At 36.3% G+C, this 24,524-nt stretch overlaps 1 protein-coding gene across 1 annotated transcript; it reads right to left on the bottom strand.

The window, feature by feature from the left end:
• LOC18774499 (zinc finger protein STOP1 homolog) lies at positions 14,904-16,241 on the bottom strand. The gene has a single exon (XM_020567054.1). The coding sequence runs from the start codon at positions 16,160-16,162 to the stop codon at positions 15,116-15,118; it is 1,047 nt and encodes a 348-aa protein (XP_020422643.1). The 5' UTR covers positions 16,163-16,241; the 3' UTR covers positions 14,904-15,115.

Below are 24,524 nucleotides of genomic sequence, written 5' to 3'. Positions count from 1 at the left end.
AGGAGAAAGAAGATGACGACCAGGTATGTTCACATAACTTTGCCTTTTTTTATTTGTTTTTCAAAATTCCAGACGTCGATATTTTTCTTTAAACCGTCGTTTGTTTACAACTTAGACGGCGGAATTTTTTTTAAGACGTAATAAATTATTCACCACGACGGTTTCTTCACCGTCGTTTAAATTCTTTTCAGACGACGTTTTATTCCTTAAACCGTCGTTTTTATTGAATTACCACGTCATTTTTTTTATTTCTTTAAACAGGTTATTAAAGTTGTTGATTATTCAAATATGGAGGCGCCATCTTCTTTAAAATCCCTTTGTCGTTATGTGGAAACGACACTCGTGCCTCAGGATAAGACCCTGCACTTTACAATTGATAAGGAGGTGTTTGGTCTAGAGCGTGATACCTTCCTCCTGCCTGAAGATATTACACAATTTGCAGGCATGGAAGAAATAGGAGCCACTGTCATTGCTGTATATATGAGGTTTGTCATTCTAAAATAATACGTCGTTGGTTTATTTATTGCGTCGTCTTAACTAACTAACCATGTCGTTAGTATGTACCGTCGTGATAAATATATTATAACGTCGTTGTCTATTTCAGTACGTCGTGTGAAATTTTATAATACGTCGTTTTGTTATACATAATCGTCGTGTGTTTTTTTGTATATATGAGGTTTGTCATTCTAAAATAATACGTCGTTGGTTTATTTATTGCGTCGTCTTAACTAACTAACCACGTCGTTAGTATGTACCGTCGTGATAAATATATTATAACGTCATTGTCTATTTCAGTACGTCGTGTGAAATTTTATAATACGTCGTTTTGTTATACATAACCGTCGTGTGTTTTTTTGTGCTGACTTGTTTATATTATTTTATATATTTAGGTACTTACACGATGTTTTGAAACGAACAAATATGTGCAGCATGGTTGGCTTTATCGACCCTGCTACAGTTAGTGCCAGCTCTGGCACAATAGCTGACAGATCACGCCTACTAGCAGCTCGACTTCAGAGGATTGACGGTGAACAGATTTTCCTGATGCCTTACAATCCAGGGTTAGTCTCCTTAACAGGATTTTGTTTTTATGATTTTCAATAAATGACAGCGTATAAACTAACCACGTCGGTGTTTTATTTTATTGAGTCGTTTGAAACTTCTAACCACGTCGGTAGTTATTTATCGTCATGATAAATGTATAATGTCGTCGATTGCTACTTTATTTCGTCGTGTGAAATATTATAATACGTCGTTTTTGTAAATAACCGTCGTTTTTATATTAATTTTGTGCAGCCGTCATTGGATCTTACTGATTGTAAGAGCAAAGAGAGAAACTAGCAGCTCGACTTCAGAGGACTGACGGTGAACAGATTTTCCTGATGCCTTACAATCCAGGGTTAGTCTCCTTAACAGGATTTTGTTTTTATGATTTTCAATAAATGACAGCGTATAAACTAACCACGTCGGTGTTTTATTTTATTGAGTCGTTTGAAACTTCTAACCACGTCGGTAGTTATTTATCGTCATGATAAATGTATTACTTATATTACTTATACACGACGCTTTTTTCATAAACCGTCATTTGTATTACTTATATTAGACGACGTCTGTTGAAAATCTGTCGTCTATATATGCCAAATACATCTGTTTTTGTTTAAAACCCGTCGTCTCTATTGTGTATTACTTGCTATTAGATCTTTGTATAATCTGTTATAGTGATGGTCATTGCCTGTATTTTCACTTTATTATAGATAATAGGTTATAGTGTCGGAGATGGATAAGTCATGGATGCACTCGGATAGAAGATCGAAGGCATATGAGTTTGGGGTGGAAGCATTTTTGAACTTTGCTGTAGAAAATCTTCTAACTACAACACATATCCGTTGTCCATGACAAGATCAAATAAAGGTGTACTTTTGCTGGAAATCAACACAAAAAGACACAGATCACCAACTTCCAAATGATTGTCACGCACAACGTCCAAAGTGCACCAATGATGGGGAGCAAATAGTACCTACGAAGGAAGAAACTGATAATGAAGATGGGGATTTGAGTGATGATTCTAGTAACGATTCGAGTGATGATTCTGTTGAAATCATGGACAAGTTTCCACCCCCAAGAAAAAACAAGGGTGGTGAAAAGATATTGAAAATCTGGTGAAATGTCCTTATCAATTGATCTTTAAGTCAGTTAACTAATTGGACAAATCAGATTCCTTCCTGTAATTGCAAGATGTATCAGTCCTTTTGTGGTTTTTTTAGTTTCTCCTTTTTTTCCGTACAGAATGTGCTCGTGAGATTATCAGCCCTATCAAACTAACAAGATCCCTTTGTATTCTGAAGCCAATTCACACTTTGTATCATGCCCTCATTTAATGATAGATGATTCTGTGTCCCCAAGGCAGATGAATTTCATGATCTGCTGGCTAAACTTAATATTCAAATTTATTTCACGACGGTTGTTTGTAAATAAGAGACGTAGTAGATTTCAATAACGTCGTCTTCTCATGTATTTAAAGACGTCATATTTTTTCTTGTCGTGAAAATTATATTTAACGGCGTAGTGTTTTAGTTGTCGTCGTTGTATGTCTATCTTGCGGCCTTGTTCTTTTAATATGTGTCATATTTTTCCTTTTTAACGACGGTGATTTGTTTGAGTTGGTCGTCTATTCTCATCCTCGACTATTTTTTAGAACTTTAGCAGACTAAACACGTCTGTTTTTATTTGTTTTCGACGTTGTTGTATTTAACAACGTCTAATATTTATCGTCGTTGTTTGTTTCTGAAAATAGGACGTATAAATTTTGTAATACGACTCTCATATATTTGTAACCGACGTTGTTTCGTTGTTCAACGTCTACTCTATAAATACATACGTCGTAAATAATGACACTGACAACTATTTCCACGTCATCTTTTATAGAAAAATCGAAGTGGAAAATTTATTTTACGACGGCTCTTTTTATATAGGCGACGTAGTAGGTATAAATAACGTCGTCTTCTAATGTATTTAAAGACGTCATATTTTTTATTGTCGTGAAAATGATATTTAACGGCGTTTTATTTTAATTTTCATCGTTGTATGTCTATCTTGCGGCCTTGTTCTGTTAATATGTGTCATATTTTTCCTTTTTAACGACGGTTTTTTTAGAGAGTTGGTCGTCTATTCTCATCCTCGACTGCTTTTTTAGATCTTTTGCAGTTCAAAGACGTCGTTTTGTATTTGTTGATGACGTTGTATATTGTAACAACGACGGTGATTTAGCGTCGTGGTTTATGAGGGAAAAGATGACGGTGGATTCCACGACCATTGAAAAACCGAATACACGACGGTGATTTACCGTCGTCTTTTTGCTTTTTTGTAGTAGTGATTGCACATTGCCATTTTCATTCTCAATCAGAGCAATAATAATTGGGCCACCTTGGGATGCAAAAAGTTTCTCTCTTTTCATCATATCAACAGTCAAGGTGGTAAAATTCTTCATCTCACTCATGTAAACATCATTAGCAGTTCGAATCTCACATCCGGGCAAATTATGCAGCCAAACAGGAAGTGCTCCATAGTTCCATTCAGCACAAACATATGGACCAATTCGAATAACAGCATAAAGTCCTTCGTCTTGAACAAAATTTTGAGAAACCTGACAAGGTCAAGATTACCAGTAAAATCATACCAGCGACAAAAGACATAATTAAGTCTGTGATGATTTGCATTGCATGACATTTGACTTGATTTTATTTGAATAATTCCCAAAACCCCCATTCCAAATAAGTGCTTATTTTGATTCCAGTTATACCCAAAAATACCTGCACTTGTGCACAACCCAACATTAGCGTTTAGCAATCAACAGAAACCCTCTCACTGTCACCATGTACATGTTCAATCAACAGAACGATTTTATTATTTCAGTCAAAGGTGCGAAACTGAAGTACGAAACACAAAACAGAAAGAAGAGCTATTTTTGTCATGATACATAGTTAGCTAAAAATATTCAAAATTCAAAATTCTATATATTCAATCTGGTCATGCATAATGCCTATTGAGTTCTCTCACAGTATGTATATGATAAGGCTGGGATAATTACATGGGTCATGTTTTTCAAGCAGCATTGGTAATTAATTTGGTAGGTCCAGAATTTTTATTATTAATAATTTAATTTTTATACACAGAACGAGTATTCCCTATATATATAGCTGTTGACATTTTGCAAGAGGGATTTACAGATGAAAGCTATCATGCAATTAAGCTTGGTAGTAAAAAGTTATGCATATCAAATTAAGTTATGTGTACGTATAAATCGAACTAGACTTTGAGATAAATACTCCGGACAACTTGTATTCTTACAAATTTAAATCAATAGCCTATCGAATTGGCAAACTATATTTACATGGCTTTTGATTTGTCTCCCGGAAAAATCAGCATTTTTTTTCTTTCTTCCCCCACCCCCGGAAAAAAATGAATGAATTTAAATGTTAATAAATACATTTTTAAATCAGAAGGTTAGACATTGAAACACAGATTTAGCCCATTCAAGAAGCTTTCGCTTTGTGTAATCACTATCAAACGCCAAGGTATCATCAGCACCACCCTTTGTTCTGAGGAACTGATCAACATCAAAACTCTGCTCATCAGCTAACAGATAGGGTGGTGGATCTTTCAGGTCATCGTTCGACTCCCACTCTTCGAAGTTGATACCGCATTCCATGTAGTCTGCGCCCGCCATTGCCAAAGCTTCAATAGACATTGCTTACTTCTCTCTTCACAATCCCAGTACTATTTCTTCTTCAATTCCTTCGTTTGTTTGTTTGTTAGTCATATATCTTGTTATGCCGCAAGACATATATATATATATATATATAGATATGGTTTCTGTTTAGGGTTCATAGCGTGTGAAGTCAGTCACATGCACGGGATTGCATTCATTTTTATGGATAATAAATTCAAAAAGGAATTGGCCACCCCAAAGACTCTGACTATCTATTAGTCTATAACTCTTAGATGACTATCCACAATGACAATGCAAGCAATTTGCGTCATCGTAGATGCAAATTTGTATGTATCTGCATGTGAAGCGACTAGCTTTCCAGATGCTAGGCAGAACATTTTCTTAGCCTAAAATGGTAGAGAACTATTCGTCATGTACAATCTGGGTACTATTCTTTTTTTAGAAAATATATGTCACATGTTGTGTTGACCACATTAAATGCTATGAATCAAACTTTCTCTCTCTACAAAGTTGTCAAAAGCATATAGGTTACTACAAGGAGATGCATGAATTGGGCTTTTGGCATCTGCCATTCACCACGTCAAGTTTTGTTAATTTACTTCATGGAATCCGTGACTCTCTCTCTCTCTCTCAGAGCATTTCCATTTAAAATTTTAGGTTCTAAACTGTTGACTGATTTATCAGCATTCTATGGTCGAAAGTGCATTTGACACATTTTGTCCGAATAAGTAATCATGTCCTGTTCATTAGAAAAATATTAAGTATGTTCGCCCTTTTGGTATAAATACAAGATTAAGAGATTGTTAATCAATAGATTAAGAGATTGTATAAATTGCGACACGCTGTTTGATATAAATAGAAGGTATATATTAGGAGTACATATTTATCAACTGTTTATCAATATGTTAAGAGATTGTATAAATTACGAGCATGCAACTATTAGCGGTAAGGAAGTTAATAGATTAAATGATTGAATAACTTATGGCTTAAGTAACTTGACTCTAAATTTGGGTTTTTGAGATTTGAAATACGAATTTCTCATGCAATTTTTCATATTTCTATTTCAACTTAATCCAAATCAATGTAATAACAACCTATTAACATTTTAATTTCCAATAAGAGCAATAAACCCCAAATTTCACTAAGAGAGTGACGTACACATGCACTAAAAGATTAATTATTTCTATAAAATAAAAAAAAAATTATATTGTTTAGCAACCCCATTTTTTACCAAGGTTTTCTATTCTTATCAGGTTGATAAAATATTAATAGTAATTATTATTATTATTATATATCTTCCGATTGTTGACCCAAAAAAAATCATAATAATAATATTTAATTGACCAAAACTGGAGGGTAAGAATATAGCCTTTATTTGTATTTTTCTTTTTTCATCGAGTAAAGTATATATAATTATTGACTCCAAGTCAGAGAGGAATACTAATTAAGGTCTGAAATGGTTTAATAATGTAACAGCCCCGAATCTAGCACCTTAAGCCTTGTGGTTTAGTTGAATCTGAGCTCACATTTAAAGTTATTACCTTCTGGGAGTTTTGTAATTAGTAAAAGGTTGGGGGAGTTGTTTTAGGACTCTTGTGCAATTTGGAGAACATTTAAGGATCGAATTGCAATGTCATATTTATGCTACAGAAACTTGCCCCCTCCTGCTTCTACACCTACACCTCATGCTTCTTTCAGCTGCTTGTCGCAACCTTCAGTGATGGAATTGACTTGTGTAATGTGTTCTTGGACTACCCCCTCTTGGTTTAGGTGTCAGACTTGGAACCATTTGTATCATCTTGACTCCAGCTGCTGCTTGCCTTTGCAGATTAGATAGCCTCAGGGAAAAACATAACTAAGGCTGCTAGGAAAGGAAGGACTGAAGTTGAGTAGCTCTAGGCTTGCTTTCTCCTTTGGGAAGAGATTGAAGTGTTCGGAGATTATAGTTTCAGCCGTACTGTTTCAGGTAAGCTATCTATTACGGTGTTTGTTTTGTTTGCTTCCATCTTTCTAAATCTCGTAGTTGCTTTTACTTCTACTGATATCACAACCTTGTATCATTGTCAATTCAGTTATGTATGCCTCATTTTCATTGTTAAAGGAGCTCAGAATTGAACGTTGAATAGCATCTAAGCTTGTGGTTTATTCAGACCAACTGAATTACAGTGATCGTGCGTTCTTTTGAAGGAGTCAGGACCTCTAACCAGCTGGTAATAAGGCTCATGTGACCACCATGGGAATAAGGACATACGCTATTTCATTGTTATTGTTTCTCTGCATTCTACTATGAATCGTATTACAACACTTGAATTTTTTAGTTTCGTTTGTGTATTCTCTTTAGTTCAATTTTCAGATATTGTATTGTTCTAATCCTCACACTCACTTGTGGCCATATATAGTTGCTTATTGAGCTTTCTAGCTCACCCTTTTTCCCTTCCATTTCAGATTCGCTCGGAATAGAACTTTGGCTCTCTTGTGGTGTTTTGGCTACCCTACAGAAGATATGATTGTTTTTGGAAAACTTTAGGCTTTAATGTTGTAGGAAACACCATGTATAATGGAAGTCTTTATGTTCAGTTTTGGTAAACTTGCAGATCCTGGTAGTTCTAATTGAGCAAGTTAATGAGTTTGATTTAATTGTCCGTTTTAGCGATTTTGGACTGAACTTGGAGCATGACAATAAAAACTTACTTTTTGTTCCCAAAAACTTGACCATAAATTTAATTGTAACACTCTGGTTCCTGAGTCCTTGTTTGTTATCAAAGTATTGGAAGTGAGGTAGCTAACAATAAAAAGTTAAATTGATTTTAAAATGTGACATGAATGGTCATATATGGCAACTTTTACAAATTCATTTTGGTTACCAAAGACCTAAAGCCGGAAAGAACTTGAGAAAAGATTTCTCATGATTTCTGAGCTTTTCCTCAGCTATAATAACCCAAATGACATTCAAAAAGTGGTCATGTGCAAAGGGCCAACTATTGAAATTTTGAAAAAAGGCTGTCAACTTTTGTAATTAAATGACACAATTAGTATAGTTTAAGAATCAAACCGAGACGTTTTGAAGTTAATGGAACTGAGCTTTACAAAGAACAAAATTCAAGGGCAGACTTGAAATTCCATCTTCAGATCTCCCACATCCGTAGGATCAAAACTGATTAAAAGGTCGCCAAAATCCTTTTGTTGTTGTAAAATAACTAGGATATGTGCGAATATTGAGCTGCACGTAAAGTAGATGAGACACAATATTTAACGAGGTTCGGATATGCCTACGTCCCCGGAGAGCAGCAGCAGTAACTTTTCCACTATGTAAAATAATAGGGCTACAACTTTAGTGTTTACAATATGTATGGCTCACTCAATTTTCTCTCTTGGAGAATTTCTCTCTTGCTCTCTTTCCTCTCAACTCACTCACCCTCATTCTTCATTCTCTTCCTCTTCTATATGTGTGTTTACAAGCAAATATAATGCCTATTTATAGGCAAAGCAAATGGCTCTTAATGGAGACATAATGATTTATTCCCAACATCATTATCCCATCTTTTGACTAATACCTACTAGCTTTATCTCCACTAATTCCCACCTAATTTTACCTATGTGGGCTTCATTTATTTTATAACACTCCCCCTTGAAGACCACATGTGATATGTTAGTTGCATCATTAAAGACTTGCTTGGAGAAAACCTAGTGAGGTAGAAAACTGATGGAAGGAAGAGTACAACAATTTGTATAGCATACTTCTGGATGCTCCTCCTGATTAATATCTCCTCCTGATGTCTTCATGACTATCTTTTGGAGTGAGAATCTTTCGGAGTGAGTGGAGGATGTAGCCATTAACAATTCTCGTAGTTGAGTAAGTAAATATATTTCCAGTGAGCTATCTCTATGTAAATCATAGAAATTTTCAGAGTCCGCGTTTTCAACAAAACTTGGGATATTTGCAAGTTCACTTGAAAGAATATGCCCGTACATGGTGTTATGCGGAGATAGCATCAAATATACCTCACATCATCCCAAAATGATGGTGATGGAGTTGAGCCCTATCTGAAAATATGATGTCCGGTCCAATATACTTCCGGAAAATCCTTAAAGTGTCCAACGGATAATCCTCATAAAAATGCTTCAATACTTTCTTAGTATAAGCAAGAATCTCATTGGCATAATGCTCGATCTTTAAGTCGAGACAAATATTTCTTGAACTCTTCAGAAGCTTTAATGTGTTGCAAACATATTATAATCAATATACTCACTGAGGCAATTTATGTACATTAACATTGAGTACAGATTTTGTGCTTCAGGCACATGTCATTCAGGGACTTGCTTCATGCAATTTCAATCCTTTCAAGGATTTTGTTTAAAGGGATTAAACTTTATGACACATTATATAGCTTTAACCCAGCTATTTATACATCTTTAGGGAATCACTTATGGCAATATGCTCCGTGCATTTAATAACCCTTAAAGATAACATGTTGTTCTCCGTAAATGTGCAATAAAGGGGCACAATTGAATCTATAAATATGGAGAAAACCCAACATTCCTTGTTTATGCCAAAAATATTGTGTCATACAAAGTAGGTATATTCCCTTCTATTCCGAACACCCAAGTATAAATTTTAGTATTAACATCTTTTGGGGTTCGTACTGTGAGTTTGTTCTTTCACGTTCATTCTCATCTATAATGGAATTACCTCATTCCATTTTGGCCAATGATATTGTCGACATTTAATAATTGAACGTGGTTCCAATTAACACAGCCCATTGATGATTTGAGTAGCTACTCCAAAACCAAAAATTGTCATTCATCAATTCATGATCCCATCATTCTCATTTGCACGTGCATGCATCAATTATAAGCATTTCTTTGCTTTTGGGTACCCAAGCCACTTCATGGGGCTTTTATTATGTGAGAATGTGGATTATAACCTCCAATGGAGCGTTATTTTACAGTAGGGCGTGGATAATCTCTATTTAGGGAGTTGGAACATTTAAAACCCATATATCTGTCATGCTGCAGGCATGCCACAGATTAATACATACATGTCAATTAATTTCTGGGACTTTAACCCATACAATTTGCTACGCATTAGGCGTGCACAATATCAATATTGACATGTCAAAGGATTGTCCTTTCAGGACTTCAATCCACATCATTTGCTACGCAACAGGCGTGCATCATATTGATCACTGCTATACCCATATTCTGTTCTTATGGGACTTTAATCTGTGCAGTGTATTATCAATGTATCCAACTTGCAATCTGTAAAATTTGCATTAATAATTCATGGATACATACAAGCCATTCTTTTGGAACAGACTTATCTCCCCATTTGGTTACCTTTCAAGATAAAATATCAAATAAGTATATAAGCATAAAATAACACAAGTATTGCTTACATCCTTAGGTGGGAGAAACTTTTCTCAAGTATCATTCAAGCTCGTATCGGCCCAGTAAATATAATGTAGCGCTTGATGATCTAGTTATATCCTGCAAGAGCAAAAATCACAACTCTTTTGCCTCTGTTAAAACAAATAACCCTCAGAGTTATGATCACTTCATGGACTCTTTCTTCAGATGTTCATTCTAAAGAAATAAAGTCTCTTATGAACAGAGAGTTACAAAAAGAGAAAAAATGCAAAAAAAAAAAAAGTGATATTGATTGCAAGGTAAGGTAAGCAATCAGGGAAGGAAGCTGGTGGGAGCAGACAACAAGCTCAGCAATCAAGGAAAGAAGCTGGTGGGAGCAAACAACAAGCTCTCATTTCTCCTAGTCTAGAAGAACTTCCGGAGATTAGAGCATAAGGTCGCCTTCACAGTTCTCTGATGTGGCGGAAACGTGATCAGGGATAGTCTCGCTTCCTGAATGGATGATCAGAGATAGTCTTGCTTCTCGGGCATATTGAGTGCTCACTGATAAGAAAAATAAGTAGATATCGCATCACTAGGTATGGAGAAAACTGGATGTCTTCTGCAAAGAAAATTTCATTAGTAACACATTTATACACAAATAAGAGAAATAGGTAGAACCGGTGAATTTCAAATTAACCATAGGAAAATTGCGAGATTCTCGGGGTACTTTTGAAAAAATAGCTCCGTGAAATCCGCAAAGCAAGATCGGCTTTTGACGAAAATAATACTTGAGACGCCGAAAGTGCCGACAAACATTAATGGAGGCCGCGTGGAGTTTTGGAATCTGGGAAAGAAAAAGAGAATATGAGGATCCGAGAAGATATTGGGATCCTAAAAAACTATAGCCATATTTCCTCCTATAGATATGGCCTTTGCAAAACTTGATTGGAGCAACTGCGTTTCAACTTAACTTCCTTCATTTTCTGAAACTTTAGTTTTCATAAGACTTTCTTTGAAACCTTCTTAAAAATGGCTTCCTCCTCTTCCTGCCCAAATTATTTCAATTTAAATGATGCTCCCACAACTACCAATGATGCCAAAGTTTGGCGTCCATCCTTTGTATCCCAAAATCGTCATCTCACAGTTAATGATTCTGTGATGATGAATGATGCTACTGCTGTCATAGTAGCTAGGAATTTCATTATTCCAATGGATGAAATGTTGTTGACAGGGAGATCTGAGGAAGAGGCTATTGATGACTCAATGGCTTTTAGCATTCAGAGTGCTGCTTTGTTTCTAACATGGCTGATCGTTTGCGTGCCAGAGCAAACGAGGTTGAGAGGCTAACAACTGAAAATTCGTCTCTTCAAAGAATGCTTCATGAGTCTCAACAGGAGGTTGAGAAACTTAAAGGAGAGAATAATGCCTTGTTGAAACTGGTGAGTTCGTACTCAGTTGATACACTAAGAAGGCTAGACATGCTGCAGGTCTCCAATGAAAGAATTTTGGGAGACCACGAGAGGCTTATGGCTAAGCTTAAGAGGCGTCGTCCTCTTCCGTCAGAGGCTTCCAGAACATGATGCAATTTTATAGATTTTACAGGGCCTGCACCTTCATTACAGGTGGAAAAATCTATCTGTTGTATGCTCCTTTCCTGTTATAATAATTGCACACATTCTTAAATTTGCACCTGTGGTTTTTATGTCTTTTCAAAATGACGGTTTGGAACCTTGTGCCTTATAGGTTCAAATAACCACATCGACTCTCCCAAATTTCATATTTCAACGTATGGAACTTTTGGCCTGGGCTAAACACAAACTCAGAATTTATTCGCCCTTTTCAAATGGACATGAAATATGAATTGAGTAAAAGCTACGATAATATCGCAATATAGTAGTGAAGAGCATTAACTACTATATACCCACAACCTCAAATTCGGGATTTCTCATATATTTGAATCCATGTGCTTCCGGCCCAGATATATCAAAATATGTGGGGAGCCTCAATTCATCATTTGAGGTTTATATTGATATTATCCATTTCATGGTGTATTCTTAACAACCGAAATTCACAAAATATATTTCTTCCTTGAGGTGTCGATTATAACAGAATCGAACTTTATTAAATTCATCATTCTCTTATGCCAAAGAAATATGTGGCGTACCACAATTTGCAATAATACCTCAAGGGTTGTCCATTTAATTGTTGGAACTTCAGGTTCTCAACACTGTTAGATTTTGAACCTCAAGCCAAAATCACATATTCTCATGGTATGGACATTTTTACAATTTTCTGTACATATTTCTGGACTTCAAGCCCTTACATAATTGTCCATATCTTGAGGAACTTCTGGCATCTCATTTAATTGCTCATCCATGAGTTTAAGGAACTGCAGGTTCCCTTTTGAATAGTGACAGTTTACCCAAAATGGTAAATATTTATGCATACATCACTATTCATGTATACGGCACTATTCATGTGTACAGTACATTTGCCAATACAGTTATTTTCATGTGTACGGCACTATTAACCAATATAATACTGTTACATCATTTAAGGAACCCCAGGTCCTTATTTACATATCAAGAATCAAGGACCCTCAAGTCCGATCACATGTTTACAAATATAGTACTGGAGAGACTGCCATCTCTCATATCAATATCATCATCAAGGATCTTCAAGTCCTGATGTAGTTGTATGATGAAGATCAAGAAACTTCTGGTTCTGATTTGTATCTTTGTAAAAAAAAAAAACTCATCATACCACACAATTAATCCATAAAATAAATTGCTTGTAAATTAAATTATTGGTAAATGAATTGCTTGTATGGACAATAAACCCACACCATACGTTAAATAAAAGTATATGTGCGGTAAAGTAAATTCATAAAGTATGAGGGTTAATTCCTCATCATACTTTAAGTAAAAGTAAATGTGCGGTAAAGTAAATTCATAAAGTATGAGGGTTAATTCCTCATCATACTTTAAGTAAAAGTAAATGTGCGATAAAATAAATTGCTTGCTATATAGACGTTAATTCCGCACCATATCTTAAATAAAATTAAATGTGCGGTAAAGTAAATTCATAAAGTATGAGGGTTAATTCCACATCATACTTTTAAATAAAAAGAAAGGCGTGGACGATAAACCCGCGCTACCCTTTTAAATAAATATTGACGTATGGGTAATAAAACTACACCATACAGTAATTAAAATAAATAAGGGGTTAAAACCCCCACCGAATAAAATAAGAAAAATGTTAGTATTAGTAACGGTCTCCCACTGATAATATGTTTAGTATTACCAAGGGTCCATTTTTGTTAGTGGTTAGTAATAGAAAAGTGAATAGATATAGCATATTATATTACCATCAACTTTTCATATATATATATATATATATTATACAATGGTTAGTAGTATAAATAATAGTGCAGCACAAAAATTATACCTGAGAGATTCTCGTGCTTATAACGTGTTGTAAAATAACTGGGATATGTGCGAATATTGAGCTGCACGTAAAGTAGATGAGACACAGTATTTAACGAGGTTCGGCTATGCCTACGTCCCCGGAGAGCAGCAGCAGTAACTTTTCCACTATGTAAAATAATAGGGCTACAACTTTAGTGTTTACAATATGTATGGCTCACTCAATTTTCTCTCTTGGAGAATTTCTCTCTTGCTCTCTTTCCTCTCAACTCACTCACCCTCATTCTTCCTTCTCTTCCTCTTCTATATGTGAGTTTACAAGCAAATATAATGCCTATTTATAGGCAAAGCAAATGGCTCTTAATGGAGACATAATGATTTATTCCCAACATTATTATCCCATCTTTTGACTAATACCTACTAGCTTTATCTCCACTAATTCCCACCTAATTTTACCTATGTGGGCTTCATTTATTTTATAACATTTGTCTCATTTCCAATGGCAAAAGAAAATGGCACTGTATGAGAGAGAGAGAGAGAGAGAGAGAGAGAGAGAGATTGTAATAATAAATAAAACCCAATTGAAAAGAGAGAGAGAGAGAGAGAGATTATAATAATAAATAAAACCCAATTGAAAACATCTCAGCTTAGAGGTTAGGTGCCATGAAAACAAAACCCATGCCTCAATAATGCATTGACCTCCTTGCCAATACCAACAACAACAGACAATCTTTACAGTATTATAAACTCAAATAGAGTCGACCCATCCATCGCTTTTGTCCTGCCAACAAACACTCACTAATCACTAAAACACACCAATTTTTCAGTAAAAAACCTGCCCAACCGCAGCTTCTTCAACTTGTTCTGTATTTGTTTTCTCTCAACTTAAAATATCACTTAGGAACTACAAACCAAACAAAAACAGGCAACAAGGACAAGCTTTGAGCAGCGACAGTAAAATATTTGTCAACTAATTCTATGAAGATGTGGGGATACATAAATACCTTTAGACAACAAGTTAAGCACCACCACAACAGAATATTAACTGGTGGAAGAATTAAGCAGAGTCTAAAAGAACCACATTTCTCAGACACAAGTAAAAGACTTCACCTAGCTCATGTATATCTGGATGATCTCTCTCTACCAATTCTAAGTTCCAACGGAAATCGGATACCTGCCTCGTACACATTTCCTAATCTAAAAGTTAGCTCAAATCTTCACTACAAAACCATTGTTGCAACCATTGTAAACCTTACAATCACCTTAAAATTTTGAGTGTTTTTCACTTGTTCTTCTGCGATCCCATTTAAGATACAGTTAATTCGAGATTTGTCACATCATTTAGTAGCTAAAATTTGAAATCAACAACAAATCAAAGGCTGCCTTGCATTGCAAGCACATTAAACCAAGAATTCAAGAAACGGGTTTTATTAATTCAACTTATTAGAAACAGCAACAGAGATTTACCATAAAGAAACTTGATAAATCTCTTATCACAAAAATTTATTACATATGCAACAACAAATCACAAAAACTCTAAAATCTAAACAAATACAACAACAAATCAAAGAGATATACTAAAAGTAATACCTTATCATCATCATCACCACTGTCACAAGTCCACCAACATATCGTCCAAAAAATACCCATCAATGGAACCAAACCCTCCAAGCAACTCAGAAAATTCAGTATCCTCAAAAAAATTCGACCCCATTTCCCGTCCTTCAAACGACGTCGTATTCTCCTCCACCTCTTCCTCCTCATCCTCATCCTGATCCATAGCCGTCGCAGCCTTAACACTCTTCTCGTCCTCAACCGCCGGCATGTGCCCTTCAAACAAGGCCATGTGCCCAAACAGCTTGCTCTTCCTCGAGAAGCTCGTGCCGCACGTGCAGCGCCACCGCGCCTCGCCGCAGTGCTTCAGGTGGCTCTTCAAATCCGCCACGACCGAAAAGCTCTTCTTGTTGCAGCGATTGCACGAGTACATCTTCGGGCAGTGGCTTCGCTTGAAGTGATTCTTCACGCAGATCACCGATTTCAGCGCCCGGAACTTCACGTGCCCCTTGTTTCGGTTGCACCCGATATAGGGGCACGAGAACCGGGTCTTCCGGCTCGGCTCGGCCGGGTTCTTGTCTGGTTTGGCCAAGGCCTCGGGCGTCTTGAACCGGTTCCCGTGAGCCCGCATGTGCATCCTCAAATTCGCGTCTCGCTTGAACCCCTTCCCGCAAATCTCGCAGTAGTGGATGTGCTCCGCCAGCAGCTCCATCGCGTCCACCTCCACGATCTCGCCCTCTGCGTCGTCGTTTTGGAAATCGTTCTCTTCCTCTTTCTTGACCTCTGTAGCTACTTCGTTGTTGGCGGCGGGTGTTCGGGTCTGGTCGGATGCGGGTCCCGGGTTCTGAGAGCAGGCCAACAAAGCGGCACCGTTTGAGATGATTTCGCGGATCGCAGAGGCGATTCCGGCTGAGACCATGTCCATCTGGTCCTTGCTGATCAGAGCGTTGGTGTTGATCGATTCGGTGAGGAAGCACTGCAGCAAATCCATTCTCGTTCGGACCATCGACAGATTCCGGAGCGGAAGTTCCGGGTCCGGGTCTTCAGCCGTTGGCGCGACGGAACAAGCCGCGGGGATGTTTAACGGTTGACCGGTGAACGACATCGTTTAGACGCAGATAGTTTCTTTTTTGTTAACACTCATGACTGACTGAGTTTGGATTGGGATTGACTTGAAAATAATAAAAGGCTGTGAATATATATATGAGAGAGCACAAGCCAAGGTGGGGCCCACCTGCCAGGTGGGGAACGATCATATCATCTGGGACCGTTGAACGAGGCGGGCATCTCACCTTCAAGTGGGGTCATGTGGACCCAAAAATGGGCAGTGGCCAATCAGAGCTAGTGGACCACCACTATGCAGAGGAGCAAAGTCGTTTCTGTATTTTTTTCGTTAGAGTGCTTCCAGGGTGCTTCGTTGAAGATTATATAGAAATCAGTCAAAATGGGTTCAATTTTATATGATTCAAGTTCATTGCATCAGGTGAGGTGCTTATTAGCAGCCATGCTCTGGAAGCATTCAGACACAAGTGAATTTGAGTACTCTTAAAACTTGTGATGGTAAGTGTCGAATCGTTAGTGAGTTAGAAAAAAGTTACGGTCTTCTGTCTTAGCGTTTTTTACTATAGGTGCATTTAAATGAGAAAAATAAACATAAAATTTTGATAAAAATCATAAATTTTAAATTGGTATAAATCAATTCCCGTGTTTAGATCTAAAACAGCAAATAATTTCAAGTTGAAAAAAAAAAAAGGAATTTGAAAGTCATAAATCCCAAATTCAAATTCTATTTAAATAGTCGTCACTTTTAAAATTCTAAGATAATAAACGTTAAATTTCGTGTTTAAATTTATTAGTCACTCAAGAAACTTTACAAATTCTAGAATATTACTTTATGTCATTTAAGTTCCATCATTTATAAATTCCTTAGTATACTTTAAAATTCCCTCATTCAAACGCACGTCAAATTCTTAGTGAATTATAGTACTGCTATTGTTTTTTGCCAATGCACACACATGTGTGATCGTAAACCTTGACTGCTTAGTGAATTAGCACAACATCCAAGCATAAATAAACATTACTATAAGACAATCTCAACTGATAAGTGGTTGAACTTTTGATATGTACATTTTTCTAGGGACCACCAACTGGTAAAATGCCACCATGACAACCACCAAAACAGAGGTCTAGAAAGAGACTTCGAGAGACCAACATGGAAGGATGGAGATGAACTCGCAACATACTCATTTTGGTCAACCGATGGATCCAATAACTCGTAACTCCTAAAACCTTGCAGCTCAATCAACCATAATGTGACGGGGGACAAGCAAAGCAGGTTCCGGTGGAGAACTAAGCAACTAGGGCAGAGTAAGAAAGAGGAGTAGGTGGAGAGATATAGGAAGAGACAAGACAAGAGACAAAGGAGGTGGGGGACCAGAAGAAAGAAAAACAAAAAGTTCAACCAACTTCAGTGACAAACCTAGTAAGGCGCAAGAATGTGCAGCTGCATCTCTCATTGCTTGAAAATTCATAAAAGGTGTTGCATATTGCACATCTGCTCAGCTTTGGAGTTGTAGTGTAGGTGTTCGATGAAATGCCTAAATGAAGTTTTTGTTTCTGGGCACGGTTGTGCGCTGCACGCTGCACGCGCTTCTGTTTTAAATAAAATAAAAGGACTTGGCCAAAACGACGTCGTTTTGGACCAGGCTTTTTAAAACATGTGCAGCATTTTTTCTTTTATTTTTTTAATCCTGACTAAAACAACGTCATTTTAGACCAGGCTTTAAAATAAATTAAAAATTAAAAATTAAAAAAAAGAAACTTGCTACCATTTCATGGGCTTTTAATAGAGCCTCCATAATTCCTTATTTAAATGGGATTGAGAGTTCTCTTTATTTAATTGGCCTTTAATAGGGATGCAAATATAATGCAACATTTTCATGATATGAAATCTCGTCAGCAACAATTGTAGGTTAATTATAATATTATTTTTTTTAATTAATTATGAATAACATTAGTATTGTTTAAATTATAAGGATATTTAGTTGTCTATCTTTTTCTCTTTTTTTTTTTTTTTTGATTGAGCTTTTAGTCTTTAAAAATTGCACCTCCGCTGAAAAATTTCTAAGTCCGCTAGTGACCACATGAGAGACGGAGGAGCCATCACAATCTTTGCTATTTAAAGGAACTCACCCTCATTGTAAACGGGACATGATGATGTACTTTCACTTTCTCTCAAACGCTCTCATGCCTCTTGTAAAAGCACTTCCACTGGTGCTCATTTGCCAGGGCAAAAGGGAGTCTAGGCTTGGAACAAGCCCCATAGCAATGAAAGGCAATCTGGACAAAAATGGGCCCCATTTACTCAGGCCAGCCCAAAGGCAAGAATTGCTTGAGCTGCTGCTTGGGTTTGCTGATCTCATGTTGATGCCAGCGTGACATCAGCAACCAATTTAAATACAAAAAAAAAAAATCAAATTCAGATTCAGATTTTTTTTTCTTCTTCTATAAATACATACCCATGTTCTTCACTTCCCACACTAAAACTCCATTCAAATTCTTCTCTTCATATCTCATATAAATAGTGTTTGCGTGTACTTGACACGACAATGGGTGAAAAAGCAAAAAAAAAAAAAAAGGTAGGGGAGTGTAGCTCAACTATGATGTGATGGGTGACGAGCAAAGCAGTTCCAGTGGAGAATTAAGCAACTAGGGGAGTGTAGAGATGGTGAGTAATGAGGAATAGGTGGAGAGATACAAGTGGAGACGAGATGAGAGAGAAAGAAGGGGGAAGAGGGTAGAAGAAAGAAAGACAAAAAGTTGAACCACCATGAGAGACGGAGGAGCCATCACAATCTTTGCCTATTTAAAGGAACTTACCCTCATTGTAAACGGGACATGATGATGTACTTTCACTTTCTCTCAAATGCTCTCATGCCTCTTATAAAAGCACTTCCATTGGTGCTCATTTGCTAGGGCAAAAGGGAGTCTAGGCTTGGAACAAGCCCCATAGCAATGAAAGGCAGTCTGGACAAAAATGGGCCCCATTTACTCAGGCCAGCCCAAATGCAAGAATTGCTTGAGCTGCTGCTTGAGTTTGCTGATCTCATGTTGATGTCAGCATGACATCAGCAACCAATTTAAATACCAAAAAAAAAAAGGAAAAAAAATCAAATTCAGATTTTTTTTTTCTTGTTCTATAAATACCTACCCATGTTATTCACTTTCCACACTCAAATTCTTCTCTTCATATCTCATATAAATAGTGTTTGCATGTACTTGACATGACAATGGGTGGAAAAGCAAAATTTAAAAAAAAAGGTTGGGGAGTGTAGCTCAACTATGATGTGATGGGGGACGAGCAAAGCAGTTCCAGTGGAGAATTAAGCAACTAGGGGAGTGTAGGGATGGTGAGTAATGAGGAATAGGTGGAGAGATACAAGAGGAGACGAGACGAGAGAGAAAGGAGGGGGAAGGGGGTAGAAGAAAGAAAGACAAAAAGTTGAACCACCATGAGAGACGGAGGAGCCATCACAATCTTTGCCAATTTAAAAGAACTCATCCTCATTGTAAAAGGGACATGATGATGTACTTTCACTTTCTTTCAAAGGCTCTCATGCCTCTTGTAAGAGCACTTTCACCGGTGCTCATTTGTCAGGGCAAAAGGAAGCCTAGGTTTAGAACAAGCCCCCAACAATAAAGGGCAGTTCGGACAAAAATGGGCCCCACTTACCTAGGCCAGCCCAAAGACAAGAATTGCTTGAGTTACTATCTGGATTTGCTGACGTCAGCGACCAATTTAAATACCAAAAAAAAAAAGGAAAAAAAACCAAAAAATTTAGAATTTTTGTTCTTCTATAAATACCTAATCATGTTCTTCGCTTCCCATACCAAAGCTCCATACAAATTCCTCTCCTCATATCTCATATGAATAGTGTTTGCTTTTACTTGCCATGGCAATAGGTAGAAAAGTATAATAAAAAATGATAGAGGAGTCACCATGGCACCATGTATGAAAGTGCTCTAACTTCTAAGCCAATTATCATAGTGAAAAATCCAATACAACTCAATGTGTACGTAACCCAACTTCGTGAACCACGATACATCGTGTGTATTCTTAGTGTAACAGTACAGTCATATCTTGTTAACCCCAATTTTGAAAATCAATTAAATGATGTATTTTTTTAAATCTAGTTTGTATTAGATTATGACTTTTGATTTGGGATTTGCGAATCGAAGTTAGATATGTGCGAATCAAGATTGGAGATGTGCGATTTGAGATTCAGTGAGGGTGAAGAAGAAGATGACAAACGCCAGAGGGCGAGAGAGCCATTAGATAGCATCGCCGAGCTTCAGAGAGGAGGTTTCTGTTCTGATATCGCTTCAGTCAAGAAATGGGCTTTGGGCTTACTTTTAGAATGGACAATCTTCTTTTTATTATTCCATTTGGCTATATTTTATAGAATTTTCGTGCATTCTATATAGCAGTTTGACTAATCTTAATTGGGCCTAATAGAAAGCACTTTGTGTAGTAGTGTTATGGTAACGATTCATTTCTTATAATTACTATCTTAATTGGGCCTAATTGGGTAAAATAAAATATACATATTGTCTGTTGAACTACTTATTTAATATTTGTCCCTAAGCTGTAACTGGCTTGTAGCATAAATAGTTAAGAGTAGTTATTCTTACATCCGAAGTTGCCTATCCTAAACGTTACTTGGGTAGAATTTTATATTTCAAAGCCTTGTGCTTCTTTAGGCCCGAATTGGGCCCTTGTTAGGAAGTACAACATAAAATCGAATCAAATAGTATATCAAGTCCTTTGAAGAATACTCTAACAATTATATTTCCTGCATCAACCATCAAAATCCACCCTCCCTACCCAAATATGTTATGAACAAATAATTTGATGAATTTAATTTTTACTCAATCACATTTAAGGATTGAACTTATTCATATTTTCAATGAGCTCATATTTCTTCTACAACCGTTGTCGTAAGATTTGAAGTCATAACCTCCTCCAATAAAGTGAAGCAAACACATATCATTGCATTGGCCTGTATTGCATGTATATATACATTGGATCATGTCTCCTTAAACATTTTTTAATATCAGCTATAAAAAGGCAATGATCAACAAAAGATTGGCGTCAAAGAAAAAGAAAACATGAATTAGTCATCATTCAAGTAAAAGAATTAGGTGGTAAGTTTTTTGGCTTCATGTTTTTAAAGTATGACCTACGGACATATATTATATCTAATTAATTACCAATTTAGAGATGTTGCTTTTGACAAGCATAAACAATGTTGACTTTAATGCTTCCACCCTTTTTTTTCCACAACGGCTCAAAATTTTAGCTAACAGATCAACTAGACCATATGATGTTGATTGTGCCGACACGGCATCCATTATTCTTCTAGTGGTGGAGAAATTGGCTCAATTTAATTAGTGATGTTAATAGATCAGTTAACTGTAAACATTACAGTCAAATCCTTGTTAGAAAAGTAACCTTGATGTATATGTTTGCTCAATTTAATTGTGGCATGTTTCTTACTGTTTCTTAGATGGTATTAAAAATTCGATCCCCAAAAAAAAAAAAAGGTATTAAAAACATTTTTGACAACAAAAAATGTTTTTAACAGTATTTGGCAGAAAAACTAGAGTGTTTTTGGGTTATAAAAGTACTTTCTAGAGAAGTGTTTTTTTAGTAAGCATTTGGATTTGTAATAAAAATCTCCGCTTGCTTCTAATAAAAGAGCTTCTAAAAGAGCACTTATAAGCAGAAGGACTTTTTATAAAAACCTGTCTCAAATGCGCCCAATACCTTAGCCAGTGATGTAAGCGGGTTTTTTTTTCTTCACTATTAATGAAATCGATAGTTTTGACCAAAAAATAAAGCTAGGAAATCTATAGTTCTACATTGCCTTCTTTTACATGAGAAATGATCATTGTACGGATATATTTAATTAATTCTAATGATTTCTCACCTAAAAAGATTACCATGATAATTACCGTTAACTGCTGTTGTTATTATGTTGACATTAATATATAGATATCTTGAAGGCTAAGGCAGAAGCTAGAAGGCTAGGGTGAGTCATTTTAATCCACCAAGTGTACTCCTCGTACGTATTCAATTAGGAAAATAGATACAGGATTATGCATTAATTAATGTGATTTAATTCAAGTACAAAATCTTTTCAAACCTAACTCTGATGGGAGAGGCTAACTTATGCATACTCGGAATGGTGATGAAACCTATATAGCCGCCAAGACCATATGGACATATGCTTTAGGTGATACAAGGAGTTAGTTACATGCAACTTTTTCAAGCGAAACCTTTATTTAGGCAATACTTTAACTTGATACATATGCGTATTTGTTTATCTTGGCGCATTCACTCAAGACTTTCTATGCAAATATGAAACTAAAACTTATGGGATATATATACATATATACAGTTCTTCTCTTATGCGGACATCTGAACGTTATTATAGTGCAAACATCGTTGTAAACGGGGAAGAAAGTAAAGAGAATAGTAGAAAATACATGACATGCAGTAATAACATCCGGATGTCTTCAACTTCAAGCTTAACTTTAAGGGTTAGTTCTTAACAAAATGAATCTTGAGTAATGTGCTAGTGTGTACGAGTCTGGATCAAATACTTGTCAACCTTAACCTACTAACTTCGAGTTTTGAGTAAATAAATATGAAACGGACCCTTGATAACACCAATTTGATCGAATATTATTGATTGATACTCTCGGCCCCTACAAAATGTCAAATTTTGGCTTTAGCAATTTGGCCCCCATCCCATCGAGCCCAAGTCCGCCACTACTATTTCCTTTGAGTTGTGTTATCAAGCCATTTTAAAAGGGTGACAACTTGTTAAGATTAGCATTCTAGAAAGAAAAATAATAAATTCGGATTTACCTCTTCAAATTAATTATTTATTATCTGCAGTCCATCATTTTATTTTTCTATAAATAAAAACTAAATTTTATAAGTAAAACCCGATACTAGAAATCAACTCATCAATTTTTATAAGTAGGGTTTAGCTAGCTCCAACCGCCATCCCTATCAAAAGACAAAATATATACATAGTCCTGGGTATGTGAGCCAATGAAACCTTGGAGTTATGGTAGCAGTCTGTCCAATATCATAATTCCGAAAACTCTTTTGTGCCCCGGAAGTCCTAACCACTCGGGTCCCTCTCTTATCATTGAGATTCCATGAATTATCGTCACTCCCTTGACCTAACATCTTGGTCAAACTTTCTCTTCTCTCTCTCTCTATTAAAAGAGAAATTGCCTAAAAAAGAACTTCTGTGTTGAAAACAAGAAGGAAACTTAGATCAGATTCCTAGCTATATAAGAGTGGTTGAAGGCTGCCCAGTTCGAAATTTTTGGTCAATCTCTATAGCTTTATCTTGACGTATTCGGACAAGTTCACAAATTGCATTTCAAATGCATGGAATTAAGCTATGAAATGTATGTTTCTCTGCGCGGTCCTCATCCTTTTCCTTGTTATCTTCTATTCATGGGAGAGAAATCATGGAATGTTGGCTTTTTTTTTTCCTTTTTTCTAACCGATGGGATGTGAGACAAGACTAGTAAAAAATGAAATTTACATCCAATATCGGGTTGGGGTGACATAAAGTTAGACTTTAGGTCCCAATTAATCATTTGAAAAGTACATTTCATTCCTATATAGTTTGTAAGTATTTAATTCCACATTTCTAACATTTTTCTTTTAAAATGCAGTGGAAAAACACAATGGCAACACTACCACTATAATGTGATATGTGTCTTATTCGTGACGACATGATTTGATCACTGTAAAATTGTGGTTTTTACTAGCATTAGCCATGAATTCAACAATATCTAATATCGTCATAGTTCAAACCAAACAAAACGAAATGCCTCTCATTTCCTTTATAAAAACAAAAAAAACAAAAAAGGGGCATGAATATGAAGAAAAAAAAAAGGAGAATTAAAAAGCCCTCTCGTAACCTTTAAAAGAAATAAACATGTTTAATTTTGTTGGACATGCCTAAACCTAATTAATTTGTCGGCGCACCCAAGCAGTACCCCACACGTTTGAGCACCCACACAATTAATGTATTTCTGACAGTTTCCACAACACCATGGATGGCTGCTGTTTGTGGTTGTGTTTTGTTTTTCTTTTACCGGATAAAATTAGAAGTTTGTTGGTTCTAAATGGAATGAATCTTTTTGAAATATGTAACTCACACTTCAACTGGTGGCTGTACAATTGGCGTATCCAACCGGTTCTGGGTTCAAGCTCCCATAGTATCTGTGTGTGTGAGTTTTCTCCATAATACCCTTTTTAACTTTGGCCCAAAAAAAAGGGGGGGGGGGGGGGGGGGGGTATGGAAAAAAGTTTAAATTAAAAAAAAATTAATATTGTTCCAATTTTTAACCCCAAGGGGGCAATTGGAAATTTT

The sequence above is a fragment of the Prunus persica genome, chromosome G6, assembly GCF_000346465.2.
Source record: "Prunus persica cultivar Lovell chromosome G6, Prunus_persica_NCBIv2, whole genome shotgun sequence".
Taxonomy (NCBI): domain Eukaryota; kingdom Viridiplantae; phylum Streptophyta; class Magnoliopsida; order Rosales; family Rosaceae; genus Prunus; species Prunus persica.
The sequence above is the reverse complement of the archived record's forward strand: the minus strand, read 5'-3'. Positions and strand labels throughout refer to the sequence as shown.

Bases quoted from the DNA above. Each gene is read 5' to 3' on its own strand.
- LOC18774499 (XM_020567054.1), bottom strand. From the start codon at position 16,162: ATGTCGTTCACCGGTCAACCGTTAAACATCCCCGCGGCTTGTTCCGTC.